Source organism: Alternaria ventricosa, assembly GCF_023758065.1.
Source record: "Alternaria ventricosa strain BMP 2768 chromosome Unknown scaffold_6, whole genome shotgun sequence".
In the NCBI taxonomy this organism is placed as follows: Eukaryota; Fungi; Ascomycota; class Dothideomycetes; order Pleosporales; family Pleosporaceae; genus Alternaria; species Alternaria ventricosa.
This window is the reverse complement of record NW_026055686.1, coordinates 979,361-993,670: the sequence shown is the minus strand read 5'-3', so window position 1 is coordinate 993,670 and position 14,310 is coordinate 979,361. Positions and strand designations below refer to the sequence as shown.

The window sequence follows — 14,310 nt, the reverse complement described above, 5'->3', positions numbered from 1 at the left end:
TGCATCGAAGCTTGGCCAGGTGTCGGTGAGGTATCTTTGGAAAGCATCGTCGCTATATAGAACTCCTATTTGGTCCGTAACAGCATCGTTGTTGACGGGTATGGCCAGAGTTGAGACTGTGCTGTTGGATGTGGTAGTACCACCTCGATGCGCATCTCGCAAGCTGTCGTGTGCACCGTCGCCTATCAGTCTGCAAAGCCGTTTTGCAAGCTTAGCCACGCCTCTAACGCTGGTCCATCGTTCACTCAGGTCGTCGAGGGCGTCGCAGCATTGACGAAGATCCTCTCTTGCTTTACCAATATGTCTTACACGATCGTGCAAAGCGCGGTAGATGACCGTCGTGGACATGGACATGGCGTAAGGAACCAGTGGGAGCGGAGGAAGGCCTTCGCACCCCTCTTGAGAGACTATCTCGAGCACTCTATCCGCGGACTTGAGGCGCCTATTGTATTGTTCGGTGTCTGGTCCGCTGTAGCGACAGGATAGCATGGCGGCAACATGATACCATGTCTCCAAATATACTGTTGCTTTAAGTACACTGAAGAGTGAAGTCGAAAAGCGTCTTACCTCGATGGGACATGTGGAACTGATCGAAATTACTTCCACCCGTGATTTGTAACAGCGAAGGGAAATCCCAGCAGCTATCGACCGCCGTTGTAGCGCCAGCTTTGTAAGCTCTAGTCGCGGTAGTCATAAGGTCTCCAAGAGCGAGAGCGACAGCCATGATTTGAGAGCGATAGTCATCTCTCTTCGGTTCTATACGTTCAACGCCGATATCCGCATCGTCGATGAAGAAGGGCGCTGCTGCCATAATAGGCTTTCCCAGACGGTCAAAGTTGCGAAGTGACCACCACAGATACTTGCATTCGTCGTTGTCGGGGTTGCCAGATATCTTCAGGTGTATACACATTGACCACGCTTCACAGATAGCCTGCGACAAGTAACTGGACGCGCGATCTACGCCGGCTAGGCCATCGTTGTGCAGATGCATCAGTGCTAAGATCTGGATCTTGATGATGCGATTGGGTTCGAGATCTGCTTTGATGGCCGCATCTAGTCCAGCTAGAAGCTTTGATGCAAACTCTAGTGGCTCCAAGAGGGGACCGGCATCAGTCAGACGTAAGAAAGGAGCGGCGTTCTTTGTCTTGCAGACGACAAGGCATATTGCTCTGACCAAGTAGATGGATGCCTGTCCATTACTGTGGTCTCGGAAGACAGCAGCGCCATCCGTGATGGGAGTGAGGTCATTCAACGTCGAAATGTACAAGGGTAGGAGAGCGTCTGTTGTCGTTTTGGGTAGTGACGCAAAAGCTCCTTCTTCCTCGAGATATTTCCGATATGACTCGAATAGGCTCGGCGTGGTGCTCCGGATCTTATGTTGCTCGTACCACTTCAATCGGCGCTGTGCTTCGTATGCGGCAGAAGAATTGAGTATCATAGCTCGTCGCGCAGGTGGTGATAATGCTGTATGTGCTGTCTGTTCCAATGCGCTTGTTCCTGGATCAGCGTCTTCTGATAGAGCTGCGAGGACAGATTCAGGGTTGTAATCGCTCACGCGGCCGGGGCTTGGGATCGAATCGCCGCTGTCAGTGTACAGGTGAGGCTCTTGCAGTCGACTTCCTATTCCGCAAGTTCGCTCCTTCCTTCGATACCCACGGTCCTCAAAATGGTAACATCGTTTCTTGCGTGACCGACATGTGGGGCATGCTGCAGCTGTCCGTTTCTTCGGTGCTTTCCCTCCCGAGTGCCATACAATCTCCATATCTGCAGCAGGCTTCCAGAGCCATGAGCCGATTGAAGTGTGTAGCAAGCGGAAGCAGTGTCGATGTGCTACCTACACTCTCACACTCCGCTGCTCCACCAGAACACCTGCAACGAAAGACTCGATTATTGGACGCCATCAATTCGCTCTGCCACGGAGATCTCTGATTTGATGCTCTACTGTTAATGATGCATAGTACCAATTCACCTTGAATCATGCAGACTTAAGGAAGATATCGTATAAAGGTGGGTGTAAGGCCACTCTGCTTGTCGCCAGTTCCATATCCAAGCACCATTATATCCTACTTCTGAACATCCAGGCCTCCTCCCCAAAGTCATGACTTCTGCACAGATCAAGCGCTATGTCATTGTTGGCATGGGCGTTAGATCCGCGTTCTACTACCAAAGCATTATCCAAGATTTCAAATCGAGTGCTGCAGTCGTTGGTATATGCGATACCAATGAGACGCGCATGAAGGCTGCAAATGACCGCATAGCGGAGATTGGCGGCGAACGCGTCCCGATGTACAGAGCAGAAGACTTCGACAAGATGGTCAAAGAGCAAAAGGCTGACGTCGTAATCGTCACCACTATCGACAAGTTCCACCACGTATACTGTATCCGTGCTATGGAGCTGGGTTGCGACGCGATTACCGAGAAACCGATGACTATCGACGAAGAGAAACTACAAGCGATGATCGATGCGGAGAAGAGGACAGGCAAGCAAGTTCGAGTTCTCTTCAACTATCGATACGCACCTCACCACACGAAGCTACGCGAGCTTATTGATTCCGGAGTCATTGGTGAAATTTCGACGGTACACATGGACTGGATTCTGGATTGCGCACACGGATCTGATTTCATGCGACGATGGCATCGAAACAAAGACACCAGTGGTGGTATCCAGATGCACAAGTCAATTCATCACTTCGACTTGGTACATTACTGGCTTAACACGGAGCCCGAGCTGGTCTACTGCCTTGGGAGTTTACGATTCTACGGTAGGGAAAATGCCGAGCGACGCGGAGAGAAGAACCTAGGTGAACGCTATCTCAACAATGAGGCTGCCAAAGACGACCCTTTTGCCATTCATATCGACCAGAACGCCCAACTGAAGAAATTGTACCTCGAGGCTGAGCATGAGGATGGCTACATCCGTGACCGCAACTGCTTCGCTGATGGCATCACTATCGAAGACAATCTCTCCATGATTATCAAATACAAGAATAAAGCGGTCATGACATACAATACATATGCCTATGCGCCATGGGAGGGGTACCGCTGCGTTTTCAATGGCAGCAAGGGCCGCATCGAGATCAATGTCGTTGAAGGCGGATACTCAGCGGGTGGAGAGACTGTCACCAACGAAGGGCTCGGTGAGCTCGAAGCAAATTACATCCAGGGCGGCGTAGAGAAGACAAATATTGTGGTGTATCCCTTGTGGGGACAGCCTTATGTCGTTGATGTTGTCAAGAGCGAAGGAGGCCACGGAGGAGGCGACCCTCTGCTTCTTCGAGATGTAATCGCTACCAGCGACGGTGAAGACAGCTTCAAACGCGCTGCGTACATTCGGGATGGCGGTAATGCTGTCCTTGTCGGTGTTGGTGCGAATCGCTCCATGGAGACCGGCATGCCTGTTCAAGTGCAGGATCTTGTCAAATGGTAGTTGAGCTCTTTCATGGCCGAACTTTTGATGAATAGAGATGGATTTGACTCCTAGTAAGCTATCCGTAGTGCAATTGCAACTATTGTCGTAAGATTCTGATGACTGGCTGGTGTCTTGGTTTCCGATGGTAGATCTCAGCGCCACAGCAAGCCACCAGCATCTTTGTAACGTACACTTCTCCTACAATAGAAATGAGTGCATATCACACTGCAGAATGTTGCGCGTCGTTTCGGCATCGCAAAATCTCGGGGTCCGGCAGTGGTTCGCGTGCGGCAGCATTGCGGAGACCCGAACGAGACAGCACTAAGCCTTCCCGACCAATCAAACCCCTTCCATCCGGACTGGCAGCCTATCAGAAACCAGGAGGCTGGCTGTCTCACCACGTTAACGCGATACGCATCGCTGTTTGTGCTGGAAACTTACGTCAGACTTGTGAGTACTACACGCCCAATAAGGCAATTTCTGGGTGGATAGTGATGATCCGGAGTATCGGGATGAGCGCAGGGTCCCCTGGCATCCAAGTAAAAAGAAGCCGTCGCCTTGAAGCTTGAAACACTGTCATTCAGTGTACGCATCTCAAGAACAACCTACGCAAGTTCCAAGCATCGAGGAGAGACAGCAACAAGTTCCAAGACCTACCGAAGAAACACCGCCAATATGCGCAAATCCTCCCTCCGAAAGACGACTCTACTCTCCCTTCTTGGCATCTCGTCCGCGACAACACAGTCATGGGGCGAGCCCTTCGCCGTCAAACCCGCAGCGGAAACATCAACAGAGAACCTGCTCCCATCTGCATCTCCAACCCCGTCATGGGGTGACGCCTTTACTGTCGACAACAGCGTCAGTACACCAGCAAGCTCGCTCCCAACATCAGAAGCTGGAGCACCGAGTCTAGCAGTCGATACAGCATCACCTGTGCCTTCCAACACGGTGACCGAAGATGTTACAGTGATCACTGGTATTCAAAGTGCTGTTGGTTCAAGAACTGCGAGCTTTGACCCCAGTTCACAGAGTGCGACGGGAACGCCGAGTGGAGGAAGCACTACAGAGAGCGCGACGGGTACCTCAGCTCTTATGGAGGCTACCGGTGCTGCGGTTCCAGTGAGAGGTTTCAAGAAGATGGGTTTTGCGGGGGCGATGGCTGGGGCTGCGGGAGTGCTATTCGTGTAGAGTGAAGAGAAGAAGGAAGTATATTTTGGGGAGGGGTAATGTGGTCAGCGGGCGAACTTCTGTGGATACAAGGAGTGTTGGAGAGTCGATGCTAGAAGTCCAAGTACAGACACTGGAACGATTTGCCGACACCTGGGACTGAGAAAGAGCTACTAGAGTGAGGGGAGAAAGCCGTAGGACCTTGACGATTAATTGGAGTTTGGATGAGGGTATTACGCAAAGATGGAGAAAAGGTCGAGTTTGCGGAAATCATGGTATAGCACCAGCAATGTGGCTACGAGCATGAAAGAGCCGACTAGATCAATTGCAAACTTTTTGTGTTGTAGTGTAGTTCGTTCAACTCAACTCGGCTCTACCTGGCATTGTCGTCATCGTCATCACCGTAACGGTACTGGTATCCTAGCCCAGCTGGACTCAACTTGTTAGGTAAAAGCGAAGGTTAACGATATGGCAACAACCTGGTCATAATGCCGAAGTATCAGCGAATGCAACAATGTCAGTTACCGAAAGCGAGGGAAGTGGCTATGTAAGCATTGAGGCATTTAATGGTGCCCAACGTTAGACTGTGGCCTTCGCATATGGCGCGGACTGAGGAATGGCGAAAGGCTTGCAGGATCAAGAGTACTCGGAACGGTGAGTCTAAGCAAAGGCGAAGACTCACCATACTATCCAAGGCTCGGCTTCGACTGCGCTTTATTAGCTCCCAGCTCGCGACCGCTCTACCATCGATTCAAGCCTTTTTGACTAGCCTCTCTTGCGACTACAGACTAAATATATCTTTCGGCGCCGCCGCACTGGCAAGAAAGTCCTTTGACGTTTTCGATATGCAACGCCTCAGTCCATCTCTTCCAAAGCTAATAGCACATCAGCCTCGGCCTGGCCGCCACTACGCGGCGCTAGCGTGTACAAGCCGTGGCAAGTCCTGGTTCGATTAAAACGCTGTTGACCGCGTGATACAAGACACTTGACGCGCAACACACGGCAGCGGGCAGTGCTACATGTCTACTCTCTTTTGGGTTGGTAGGCGGGTGGCTTGCTTGGTAGGCTTGCGCAGCACTTGTAGTTAGTAGTGGTGGAACTCGGTGTACGCCGGCTGGTTAGAAGCTAGCTGATGGTGGCGATGCTGGTGCTGCTACTGTTTGCGTCCTTGGGGCTGTGTGCTTGTCAAGATGCAGCAGCGTGTTGAAGACTTCAAGCGATATATGCGATGGAGAAGAGAGAATCGCTGTGGTGTAGTTACGGTGTGGCAATGAGCAGCGGGTTCTTGCAGCTTGCTTGATGCATCTGTGGAGAGGTGGGGACCAATCCCGCTGTGGGGTCACCTGGTCAGTCAACCACAGTTTTCATGGCGCGACGAACGACAAGATGCGATCTTCAACTCCGCGTTTCAGGTTCTTGACACGCGCCAAACGCGACGTCATGTTGCGCACACGCCAAAGAGTGATTAACCCCAGTACCTGCTGTGTGCTACCAGGTTGCTGTGATAGACATGCGGAGATAGCGCGTATGTAACGCATGATGACAGCCTCGTACCACGGTACCGTTGAGACATGATGGATGCGGTACCACGCGGATGATTGATTGTGACGTCTGTGCTACGATGATAGAGATCTTCCAAGCATTGCGCAAGTAACAAAAGAAGCAGGGAAGCGGAACGGATGTTTCACGGTAAGTGCGCATAGGTCGAAAGCACTTGTCCTCGCACAAGCAAAGCTACATCTGATACATCATGAGACAAGAGGCATGGTGTCATTGCGCGCATCACTTGCAAGTTCATGGATAGATAGGCAAATGCTTCCATATTATCATTTTCTGCTACGTCTATACAAGCTCTTTGCATAGCGTTCCCATCGGACACACCAATCACGGATGCCAATGCTCGCGTGACTCGAATTGACAATAGATGCTGGAGGGGGTTCCCACAGATTCCAATGCTAACATGTCGTAAAAGGACAATTATAGTATAAGGTCGTGAAGGAAAACGCTTATGCGAAGTAGGCGAAAGCGGCGGCGGCACCGAGCATAGCAGCGACGGGGCTGCGGATGTTGGCACCAGAGTCGGTGACCTCAGGAAGGCTGGCGCTGCCAGTGGCAGAGCCGGAAGAAGAGGCAGAGCGGGTAAGAGTGGCAGAGGTGACAGTGGAGTTGACGCCAGCGGAGGGGCTGATGGTGGCGGAAGCAGAGGCAGCGCTGGTGATCATGCTGGACTTGGCGCTCTCAATGGCGCTGCTGAGGGCAGCAGAGGCGGAAGAAGCAGCAGATGCGGTAGCAGAGGAAGCAGAGGCCATGGCGGAGGAGACGGCAGAGGAGACAGGAGAGTCATCCTCCTCAGCGCCACCAGAGAGGGGGAACTGAGCGGAGTAGTTGATGGTAGTTCCCTGCTGGATCTGGAGAGCGTAGTCGGGCTCGTTGACGAGAGACTTGGTGGGGGTCCATTCGAACTTTCCACCGGTGGCGGAAGCTAGAGTTCAGTTAGAATTGGAAGATCATATCGCTGTCAGTTCGGGCACATACTGGTAAGAGTGGCAATGGTGTCGAGGTCAGTGGACTGTCCCTGGCGGAGGATGAAGGTGGTGGGGGTGTCGTCCGCGGGGGAGTAGGTGATGGTGTAGGTCTGGCCAGCAACAACACCCTCAGCAGGGAAGTCGTTGATCTCGAGGGCAGCAACAGCGGCAGCGAAGGCCGCGGCGGAAAGGATGGTCTCGAAGAAGCGCATGGTGACGGTAGTTGGATTGGTGATTAGAGTATTAGAACTGTAGTAGCTGTATGGGTATATGTAGTTGGATAAAGAACGAGTGACTGTGTACAGCGATAGTGCGACGTGAGAGTGAAGAAGAAAAGACGACGGTGGGCGACGGGGTATAATAAAGAATACGCTGACACCCAACGGCTACCTGGACCGGATCGAGACGCCAAAGCGACGGCAGAAGATGCAAAATTGCCGGACGAAAGCAGTATAGCTCGCTCTGGAGCTAATGGATGAAGATGCTCATGCGCCCAATCGGCCGTTCGCCAGTGAGACGCTTGGCTAGGAGCCCCCTTTTCCCTCTTCTCGCACAGCCCTCGAAGCATCTCGCCTAGGATCATAGCGAGCGTCTAGCCCAGGAGCCACTCACCGACGATGCATCCCGGCGCATGAGGAGCACACCAACGGCCGCCGTGCCACGATGCTAAGCTGCTTGGAGGTTAGGAGGAAGCCACCCAATAATCCGGGGAAAATTCAGGGGCCTTGCTGCCATCCTGCTGCCGCATAACCGCGCAGGAACACGAGGTGTCGATGCAGACTACAAGAAGATGGTGGCAGACTGCCATTCGAGGTTTGGATGTTGAGTAAAGTTGCTGGCGCAAACTACAGGCGTCGAAGCCGTACCTGCATTGGCGCCAAGGTCTCCCCTGCTTACTCGGCCACCCCCGGCACCTGCCATCTTCTGTAACTTTGCCTCGCCTAACATCCATGGATGTCAGCTCCACCACCACCTTATGCGAACGCCGGTCTCGCACATGACCTTAACCGCCGGGGGCGACGTCATCCTCCGCCAGGGCGACTCCAATCGACGCCTTGATCTCCCCCTATCGATATGCGCCGACATGACTGCGATCTACGACCTTCCCTGGACGACTTTGCCAGCCTAGGGGCGAGACTTGGGTGGTCGGTGCGACACCGGTGATGAGCCTACGGTTTTAGCACGGAACAGATGGGTGTGCAGACGGCCCGAGATTTGGGCCCCACTCAAAGGAGATTTGACTGTGGGCTGGCCTTGACGAAAATGACCGGCAGCAAGATGCAAAGTTGGAGAATGAAGCGGTGACTATCGTTCAAAAGATCATATCGCAGCTGGTAGATGCATACGCGCATTGGATATGTCAGAGCGCTATGTCGAGCAGGATCATGCTGTCTGCGCACATATTAGCAGCATGCGCCTATTGCTTATGGTAAGCTGGATCATGTTATTATTACATTCTTCCAGACAATCGCATGCACGCCCAGCATCGGCATCGTTGAGACCAAGAAAGGCAAGAAATTCACTGAAACGCAAATGACCGGCATTAATTGGACGATGTCATATGTGTATGGATGTAGCGAGTATCCTGTAGGGCGTACATCTCGCTGACAGAACCTTGCGGCATCGATCTCATGGTGCTGTAGGCTCCCCATTCATGTATTACGGCTGGTTGTGTCCTGGAGGGCTAATGTCGTTATGAAAGCTGAAGTTCACGACACAAGTCATGAGCGATGAGGACGTAGAGAAATGCTCCATTTACTAAGGAAGATCGTTGATGATCCTTATAATCAATCCCCTTCACATCCATGAGTGTGCATCTGGCTTCACCGCATTTTTCATGGAGGCACCCCATACAGGAAAAAGTCCGACCCCTCTGGAGCCTACATTGACACCAGATCTTTCAATCTGCTTGTTGTGTCGTAGTGTAGTCTGCAAACCACAAGCTTCTTCATGCCACACCATCTCATATCCTGTCTGTATGCACCCGCCTGACCATTTCAGGCGAAGACTTCGTCCTCCCATTTCTTCTCACTCTTGATGAACTCCTCAGCGTCATCGGGAAAGTCTTCTTCAATGGCATCCTCCAGGGGAGTCTGAGCCTTCTTGCCACGGGGCTTAGGAGTCTTGGTCTTCTTCGACGGTGTAGCATCCTCGGAGCCGGAAGACATGTCCTTCCTCTTCCTAGCAGGTGCCTTGGGTGTTCCTGAGGTAGTCTGACCTGCTCAATGTTATTCTCGCGTCGGTAGAAGTCTGACCAGCGTGGTGTGAAGGATTGTAAACACTTACCACCTTTCTTGGCCGGTGCCACAGGCTGGAAAGTCTCGCCTTGTTCAGCACGAGCTTTCAGCTCCTTGGCCTTGGCCGTGATCGTGCGGAACTGATGTTCAAATGAGCTCGCAGTGCGCGTGCCGTCGAGCGCTGACATCATGTCATACTGCGCCTTAGAGATAGTAGTGCTACCGAGAGCCATAAGGAGGACGGAGACGCAGTCGGCTGGTACAACCTTCTGGCCGTTCTCGGTGGCAACTTTGGGAGGCATGGGTGCGGAAGATCGTGTGGAAGTTATAAAGGTAAAGAGTAGTAGGACTTGTAGTTGTATGCTGCTGTACTGGGGTAGTCGCGTTGAAGCAAGGCGATGTGAAAGGATGGAGCTTGCAGTGCGTTGTCAAGAGGACGGAGTGGAAAGCCAGAGGACGAGCTGAAATAGGCAGGCGCTTTACTACTGCACCGGCGTAGTGAGAGAAGTCGCTGTCTAAGCAAAGCGGTGGTGACGGTGAGAGCTTGTGGGGCTTTGGACAGGTTCACCACTCAACTTCACGTAGAGAAGGTAAAACCATACCCCACTAGAAGCTGGAGAAAGACAGCGTTTTCCTAGGCCACGCAAAAGCAGGATAATGTAGCCTACCTCCATTCTAGCCATTCATGCGACTGTCCACATCGGAGTGAGCAGGTGGGAAAATCTGATGTATAGTGAATGTGAGATTGCATATTGGCAATATGTTATTTTCGCAGGCCATCCAGCAATATATACCAAACAGTAGTGATAGATCTGATCCCTTGATCAGTTGTATCAACATACACTGAAGGCTTTCTCGTGTAGAGTTAAAATCTTCGCCCGTTCCTCTATCTGGCCGTCCTGAGCCCAATCCCCCATCTCCATCAGCCTGTCTCTCTGAACCTCAAGCTCCCTGTTCATGACGTCACTGTTCGCGTTTCCAATACTCCTCTTGAGTTCTTCTGTCATCTCTTCCGCTTTGGCTTTTACACTCTTTGTGAATGCACTGGCCGGCCCATGGCTCAGGTGCGTTACATTCAACACCTGCTTTACCAGCATCATGGCAATGAGACCCATGTTTACCTCCGGTGATCCTACTCCCTCTTGAGTACTTGCTAGGTATGCGGCCAACATCGCCATTTGCCATGTCTGTACTACCCGGACCGGGTGGAACGAGACTGGGTAGAGTTTGGGAAGAATGTACTTGTACCGCTTTGCACATTGTACCCATGCGTCCTGGTAACGTCCCTCGGATAGCAGGTTTACAATCAAGTCGTCGCGAAGTGCAGCATATGGTTGTCGATAAACCGGCAGAAACATCGCCTCATGGCATATTTTAAGTGCTTGCCTGATCGCTCCTCTAACAAGCAGGGGGTTATCCGTTGCTTGGAGTTCCGCATAGAGACCAAACAGCTTTTCCTGTGTTTCTGCCATAGACTTGACTTCGGCTCCCAATACCCATCCAGGCCTTGATGGTACCAGCCAGTTGTCTTCCTGGAGAGTCGCCTTTTCCTGACATTGGGCGCAGCGGCAGGTGAAGAACCAGCGGGATTGGAGCTCTTCTTGTCGCCTGTGGTAGGGATTCGTAGCATCAATGTACGAAATGTATATTTCTTTGTCTTTCTTGATGGGTCGGAGTGTACGAATGCTTACTCGCGGGCCATCCATCATGATGTATGCGTTCGGGTTACAGGAGTGATTCATATGGCAAAGTGTGGGGTCGATCATGATACCTAGAGGATCTAATGTAGGTGTGATCAGTGTCAGAGCATTTGACATTACCTTTATGCGAGTCAGTGAGAGAGTTAGAAGAGTTCATTACAGACTTACTCGACCATACATCGCTGCAATAAAGTCCTTGTCGAATAGATTTTGCGACAACGAGAACTGACCGGCACCCATAGCCATAAGTTCGATATTCTCGTAGGTTCCGTTCCGCTTGAAGTCGTCAAGGTGCGAAGGCAAGCGACAAAGCAGCTCCCATTCTTCATCAGAAATCAGGCCATGCTTTCGCCTAATGAGTAGTTCCATACATGCAAGTAAGGCTTTGGGGAGGGGTCTACCAGCCGTTGGCTTCAGCATCTTGCACTCATGCTTATGTCCCCGGTTCCATGCGTCCTTTTGGCATGTCTGATGCATATTAATTTTACGAGCATACAGACAGATAGCTCGACGTACCTTACTGCAGTAGCGAAATATCTGGCATGCAGCACACTTGTTCACTTTTGCGCCTTCCGGTACATACAACCTCGTTCCAGTTGAGGAGCCTTCAGTCCAGAGGTAGCAATTCGCACAGGTATCGAGTAGCCGTTCCGTATCCAAAGAAGCAACAAGAGGCCTCGTGAAGCTTGCGATCTCTTCGCCCGAACCAAACCTTCGGTTAGCGAATACTCCGTTACCTGTACAGATAGCCGACTTCGAAATGTAGTAAGGCGCCGGTGCTGCCACGGAAGACTCAGCTTCGCCCGCCATGATGCAAGGTAGTAGATTGTATTCAGCTCCGGGGTGTTATTAGAATGATGGGGGTCAAACAAAGGGTTCACAAGACGCGTAGCGTGCGACGTCATATTGTCTGAAACCAGCGGTTATCTCGCGTGAAAACGTGGGTTTCGCGACTGACTAGCTCGTTTAGGCTTGGGTCGACAAGCTGTGCCCCTTCCGAAATCAGCTTCCAGATGTCTCTTCTGCACGCTTGCAACACGAGAACACTGACTCTACCTAGGTACACATACTCCTCAGGCTTGAATGCTTCTAGCTGTTCTAAAAAAAAGCAAGGCTGAGCACTGCGATGCAGACGCAACTGATCAATGGTGATTGGCATGCTCCAAGAAAACTCGCACTTAGGTACCTATCGTTTTGTGAAGAACGGATATGTAGGATCTCGATCTGCTATCGAGTGTAAGATTCTATTGTTCAAGTTTCCTGAAAAACGTCGCGATATGCCTCCAACTTCTCGATTGTCACGGCGATGGCTGCTGTGCGCATTGCCTGTGGATCGCAAAGATGATTCATGATCAGAGAGACACGTCGCTGATTAGCCAAACGCATACAAGTCATAGGCATGATGCAAAACAAAGAAACTGCAGATAGCATTCTTGTCGATCTCACAAGCAACTTGATGTATACAGCCGTCGAGAGTCCGATTGCAGCATTGGTGATGAACCGGGGTGCGTCACAGCCAGGGTTTCGCGCGGCGGCACACCACCTGGGCAGTCCGTCCTTCCCGCGGTCGCGTCGCAGACTCAACAATCATAAACTTCGCAACTGTCTTCGACTCGACCGCTTTCATTCAATTCATTGACATACGCTCGCAGCAGTACGCGCACTACTACTCGTGTACACCTTGTGGAAAGTCGGTACGATGACATAGTCAGGTTGATATTCCTGGCACGACCACCGCCCCACCGCTGCCGACGCTTCTGCGTTAGCCCCCGTATCGTACCCGCTGTATTGCGCGACCGAAGATGCCAGCATACCGGACACCGAAGAAGGCATGGGCCAACTCGTCAAACGCAAACAAGAACAGCTTCGTTCCTGTCAACGAGACCCTTGGAAACGAAGTCGATGAGGAGTACCGCACTCGAGCCACGAACGACCCATATACACACTACATTTTGAAGACGAGCAAGCACAGGGGCAAGACCTTGAAGCAGGTCCATGAAGAAGGCCGCAATGAGGGCTACCTTAATTGCGTGCTCAACACGCCAAAGGCATGCAAGGACCTTGATGGGGATCATATTGTGAAGAAGGGATTGTTACGTTGGAAAGAGCACGCTTCCAGCGCCGAGTCGGCGAAAACGCCGACAAACCCTTCTTCAAGGAGGGACAGTGCAGCTTCTGAGACTTTTCCTTGGTTCACATGTGTTCCTGCTGTGGGCAAGGCATATAAAAGTCCAAATAGTGTTGCTTTCTCGTACTCCTTATTAACACATCCATTCCTTACGATTCCAAAGTCCCAAGGACTATGCCCCGTGGCTCTTCCTTCGCTCCTCGTCCTTCAAAAAGTGTTTACAAGAGTTCTATGTGCTGCCTGACGTCCCTGGATACCTGCATACAAAAAATGGGTTATTTCGAACAAATCGCATACTGCACATACCGATGGTAATCTGCCATCGCCAAAATTTCGCATCAGCATATCGTATTCAGACCGTTGACGGTAACGTCCACATCGCCGAGATCTTCTCGCGCAGGCTATCTTCTATCTGTTCGAGCATCCCTTCCACGGCTCTTTCTTCTTTCAGCGAGCACATGAATAACAAATTACCAAAAATGCGATGCGATATATCGATGTTGCCTGGGGGTCGGTAGCGCCTGCAAAAACCAGAGAACGCAACTCCCATGTCTGTGAGAGCTCTCCATCAGTTTTGCTCTATATTTTCCTGCGGTCTCTTAAACATCAAAACATTCACCGAAAAAGACTAGACATGAGTTAATGTTGGTGGCAAGGACAGCAATCGGAATAAACGCAAAAAAGCAAAGGAACATTAAATATTGAGCACTTTGAGTGGCGTCCTATCAAAATTGATCGGCACACATTCCATGTTGCGTTCTGCTCTGGCAGTCGATATCTGTGAATAAGGTCAACCTAGGAAAGAAAAACACTAAACAGGGTCTGCAACCTACATCAACTTGGAAAGATGTAGAGCAAGTGACCCAGCTTCTATGCATGCTCCCGGCTTGTTCGCTATTTGTTTCTTGGATGAGGTGCACTGTCCACCGCCTCTATGAACAGCGACTCGCAGTGTCATGGGTAATCTTCCTCCACACTGCCTTCTCTTTAGAATTGAAAACGCTACCGAGACTGAACCATTTCCATGACTGGGCTCTTCCATGTGCCATGCTCTGCGCCGCAGCTTTCCGTTTCCAGATGTTGAAGCTCGCGCACACTTCGGCCATGGCAACCGCTTCAGAGTTTACAGCAACAGATTACTGAC

The 14,310-nt window shown here is 51.3% G+C and overlaps 5 protein-coding genes across 5 annotated transcripts; 1 reads left to right on the top strand and 4 right to left on the bottom strand.

The window, feature by feature from the left end:
- Positions 1–529: 529 nt before the first annotated feature.
- J4E93_004417 (uncharacterized protein) lies at positions 530–1,438 on the bottom strand (the record flags this gene model as incomplete). Its single annotated transcript, XM_049342345.1, has 1 exon — positions 530–1,438. The coding sequence occupies one exon, from the start codon at positions 1,436–1,438 to the stop codon at positions 530–532; it is 909 nt and encodes a 302-aa protein (XP_049200497.1).
- A 660-nt stretch (positions 1,439–2,098) lies between these two features.
- On the top strand, positions 2,099–3,427 carry J4E93_004416 (uncharacterized protein; the record flags this gene model as incomplete). The annotated part of the gene is made up of 1 exon (XM_049342344.1): positions 2,099–3,427. One exon carries the CDS (start codon positions 2,099–2,101, stop codon positions 3,425–3,427), a length of 1,329 nt encoding a protein of 442 aa, XP_049200496.1.
- A 3,155-nt stretch (positions 3,428–6,582) lies between these two features.
- Positions 6,583–7,313, bottom strand: J4E93_004415 (uncharacterized protein; the record flags this gene model as incomplete). Its single annotated transcript, XM_049342343.1, has 2 exons — positions 6,583–7,058; positions 7,112–7,313. 2 exons carry the CDS (start codon positions 7,311–7,313, stop codon positions 6,583–6,585), a joined length of 678 nt encoding a protein of 225 aa, XP_049200495.1.
- Positions 7,314–9,098: 1,785 nt separating this feature from the next.
- Positions 9,099–9,640, bottom strand: J4E93_004414 (uncharacterized protein; the record flags this gene model as incomplete). The annotated part of the gene is made up of 2 exons (XM_049342342.1): positions 9,099–9,319; positions 9,388–9,640. The coding sequence occupies 2 exons, from the start codon at positions 9,638–9,640 to the stop codon at positions 9,099–9,101; spliced, it is 474 nt and encodes a 157-aa protein (XP_049200494.1).
- A 531-nt stretch (positions 9,641–10,171) lies between these two features.
- Positions 10,172–11,407, bottom strand: J4E93_004413 (uncharacterized protein; the record flags this gene model as incomplete). Its single annotated transcript, XM_049342341.1, has 2 exons — positions 10,172–11,158; positions 11,207–11,407. 2 exons carry the CDS (start codon positions 11,405–11,407, stop codon positions 10,172–10,174), a joined length of 1,188 nt encoding a protein of 395 aa, XP_049200493.1.
- Between the last annotated feature and the right edge of the window lie 2,903 nt (positions 11,408–14,310).